This window comes from Pygoscelis adeliae, unplaced genomic scaffold (genome assembly GCF_000699105.1).
Source record: "Pygoscelis adeliae isolate BGI_AS28 unplaced genomic scaffold, ASM69910v1 Scaffold241, whole genome shotgun sequence".
Taxonomy (NCBI): Eukaryota; Metazoa; Chordata; class Aves; order Sphenisciformes; family Spheniscidae; genus Pygoscelis; species Pygoscelis adeliae.
The window spans coordinates 3052938-3056826 of NW_008824056.1; the positions used below are offsets into that span (position 1 = coordinate 3052938).

The 3889-nt window shown below is 42.5% G+C and overlaps 1 protein-coding gene across 1 annotated transcript in view; it reads right to left on the reverse strand.

Annotated features, from left to right (window-relative positions):
• Positions 1–2395: 2395 nt before the first annotated feature.
• Positions 2396–3889, reverse strand: part of ARHGEF26 (Rho guanine nucleotide exchange factor (GEF) 26) — a 72541-nt gene continuing 71047 nt past the window's right edge. The window contains exon 15 of the mRNA XM_009334002.1: positions 2396–3744. Coding sequence (XP_009332277.1) covers positions 3602–3744 — 143 coding nt within the window. The 3' untranslated portion in view covers positions 2396–3601. The remainder of the gene's footprint in view (positions 3745–3889) is intronic.

Below are 3889 nucleotides of genomic sequence, written 5' to 3' on the forward strand. Positions count from 1 at the left end.
ACAGGAGGCCTCCAGGCCCTGCCAGGAGCTTGGGGGGCAGGTAAGCACGAGGGGCGGCTGGTCCATCTGCCTCAGGGTGGTGAGCTCCTCCGAGGGCCTTGCTGCGGGCTGCACCACACAACTTGATGGTGAGCGGACATCTGAGGAGGCAGGAGCGCAGGGTGCCACGGCACTGCTGAAGGTGAGCCCTGGGAGCAAAGGGGGAAAAGGAAGTTAAATTAGTGATAACGTGTGTGGAAATGGAAATGAAATAATTTGACTGTGGTGCTGTACCTCAGGCTCCTGCCCTTGGAAACACAGGGTGTCACACTGGGACAGGTGCAACTGATTGATATAGGGGGAAGCAAGATGGTGCCCAGAGCCAGGAGAGGAGCTGTGTTTCTGGGGCCAGTTGGACCTGTCTGCTCGGTGTTCAGGCAGAGGGGTGTGCGATGGCAGGGGCAGTTACCACAGCGAAGTAGGGCGGGCTGCTCCACGTTTGCTGCTCTACAAATTTGTAGGCTCTTGAGGAAGAATTGGCAGTAGCACTGCTACTGGCAGGGTTGGATTAAAAGGCATGAAAAAAAAAGGCTGGCAGGTGGTACCAGTTTTACTCTCCTTGTTCTTGGTTTTTGCAGTACTTGAAAGAAATGATGGCTAAATTTCTACTTAAGAACACAGGGCAAAGAAGAAATGGTAGCAATAGCAGAATCTGTGTAAGAATAGCAGTGCTGGTTGGACAAATCAAAGACAGACAGCAGTTCTCACACACCCCACCCCGGCCCCCAAATTGTGGAGGATCAGGATCAGACTGGTATTAGGACCACCACCAGAAGAAATGCACACTGGGGGAGGGGGCCATGGGTTGGTATGATCAGAGCTTTACTTATAAAGATGATGTGACTAATGTGTAAGCAATGGTGTCAGCTATACTTTCCCAACTGTGCTTAAAGCATGTAGCTTAAGGTACTTTTTTAAGCAGAGAAGTATCAAAAACCTCCGTGTTCTTTTCCCAGTGTTGGGTGTACTGGTTAATTTTCCTCATAGTAGTGTGTATGGTGCTGTGTTTTGAATTTGTAAACAGTGTTGATAGCACAGGGGTATTTCAGGTATGGCTGAGCAGTGCCTGCACTTATACTCGTGACTGTTTTCCTATCTCCCTCTCCTGCTACAGTCTCTAACTGAGACAAGGTGCTCTCCTAGGCCTTGCATCTTATGCCATTGCTCCAAGTTCATGGGCGCACATGTAAATTGGATCTATGACAGACGAAGTAGGACACGTGGTGGTGCTATTTGTCTTCACAGCACAGAAAATTTAAAACGCCACAGGTTGCAGAGCAGATTTAATTTCTTTGACAAGAATGGCAAGAAATACTGTTAAACTGCAAGTTGTTAAGGAAAAACTGAAGCTTTTTTAGTAAGGATTTAAAAGCATTTTATTGATTGTTGTCCTATAAAATCATGGAAGTCTTTAATTCCTGAAGAACTGTGTCTGACAATAAGAAAAATGAAAAATGTCTTTCTTTAAAAAACATTACAGCATTTTTGGAAAAACTAGGTATGAAAAATATATACAATGTATTAAAAAAATCTGAATAACATTAATCTCTGGATTTATACATTCAGTTATGTGTTAAACATCTGCCTGTGTACAATAAAATTTGTTAAAATATTAGCAGGTTTTTTTACTACGTTAAATAAGTCTTTGTTCAATTTACAGTTTCTCTCATTACTATTTTATCAGTCCACTTAAATTAATTTACAAGGCTGTATAACCACTGTCAGACTGTCAAGGTAAGCGTTTTTGTACAAAATTATTGCCGCCTTAATATATTTGAAATTGTTAGAGATACATATTATAAACATCCAATCCATTCACAAATCAAATCAACATATTACAGTATATAAAATAACATACAGCCCCTTTAAAAAAGATAGGGAATGCAACAAGAAGAAAGCCTTTGTACTACAACTTTTTCTCTCATTTTTATTGAACATGTCTTCCACCCTGCTGAGTTATCAGCTGGTCCTTAAAAAGGTGAAGATTTTTATACAGACTGTCAGACCTATATACAGAAAAGATGCACTTAAATTTAGTTTGGTTTTGAGTGTATTTTGTTCACACAACATTGGTTGTTGGGTTTTTTCCTGTGAAATTCCAAAGCTAAACTGCAGGTGCAAAAATTTAGCAGGTGTTGTGTGTGTAGTGCAATTGTGAGAAGTCTTCTCTAAAGCAGAGAAGAGCGGGTGTGAAGCAGCACCAATGCGAGCTCCTCTGAAAGGACGGTCCGAGTACTATTTTATCACTCACTCTCCCTCCCTCTCTCTCTCTCTGCCTGAAGCATCCAATGACATCAAGTCACACTGCAGCAGGGGAAGGCAAAGGTAACAAAATACCAAGTTAATCAAGGCTTCCAAGCCTGTCCTCAGTGGTCTTACCATTTATATACACGGGAGATGAGAAGACCTCTACAGATCTTTCTTCTCCCTCTTTTTTTGCCTGTGGATTCGACATGATGCTACCAAATGCTAAAGATGTAGGTAAACTGAAGTTCAGTTCAGGAAATAACCTCCTCTAGTACAGAAGAACAGAAAGACCAAAAGACAAAAAACCCAAACCAAACACCCCAAACCTAGAACAAAGTATTTCATGTTTTCTGCAGTCCCCATCAAAACCCTTGCTCTGAAGCAATAACTTAATATGACGACCTAGTTAAGCACATGGGAAAAACTTAAACAAAACAGACCCATTTCCAGCAGTTATACTCCTCTAAAATACCTGTGCTAAAATGGATCTGAGAACGAGATAATCATGTATTTTGCAGAATATGGTACCTCTTTCTTGCTTTCAGAAATCCTTTCAACACTGCAGCACTAGAAGGAGAAAAAGTCCGAGCTGCCTGAATAACACACTCTGTTAGAGACCACCACCACTTCAGATTCTTCCCTGGAGCTTGTGTCAGCTTTGCCAACATTCCTTAGAGTGACCTAATTACTTCTTACAAAGCCTGGGACGTCCCTGGATTCGTGCTGGAGAGGTAGTCCTTTATGAATTATAGGGCTGGTTAGTGTAGTTCAGGTTACACACAGATTTTGACGCAACCGGGAAGTACTCCATTAACATACTCTCTGGTACTGAGAATGTAACACTGCAGTTTCTTAGGAATGGGAAACCCCCAATATTGCTATTCACCTCCAGCTCAATGGATTGGGTGGGTTTCTGGTGTTCAGTCTCCTACACAGACTGCTACACAGAGTTCCGCTTCTGAAAGAAGTAAAAAATGCTCAAAAACGGATGGAGAAAGAATACGTGAAGAGGCAGGGATGGAGGAACTTAAGTTGAAACTGAAATTTGAGTCAAAGAGATGCATGGCTGATGTCCAGTGGCTAAGAAACTACTTCTGGTTGAAATCTGCTACTGGTCAAGCCCAGGTTTCATTTCAGAGCGCTCAAAATGCAAAACAAAAAGGGATGAGTATCCAAAACATCAGTGCTCTGTTACTAGATTTTTCGCATTGGTGACCCACATCTTCCATGTGAGAGCTGTAGGACATGCAACCATGCCCCCACCGACTGCAGTTAGTGCAAATCCTGTAGCATAGCATGAAGAAGCAAAAACAGTCTACACATTGGTTTCGAGTCCAAGTAAGCGTCCCATCCGTTCCATGTTTTTGTCAATCGTGGCACGACATGTGATTTCTTTAGCACACTCCATGGGAAACCAACCTCTTTCGCCATCCCGCAATCGCTCCCCTTCATACCAACCTGCAAGGGTGAACGGACAAGGAGTAACAAACCTTTTCAGGTAATGTTCAAGATACTCTGTCAGAACTGTGTGCGTTGCACTTGACACAGTCATCGCATACATTATACTTCTACCTTTGTAGTGAATAAAGTACCAGATTAAGAT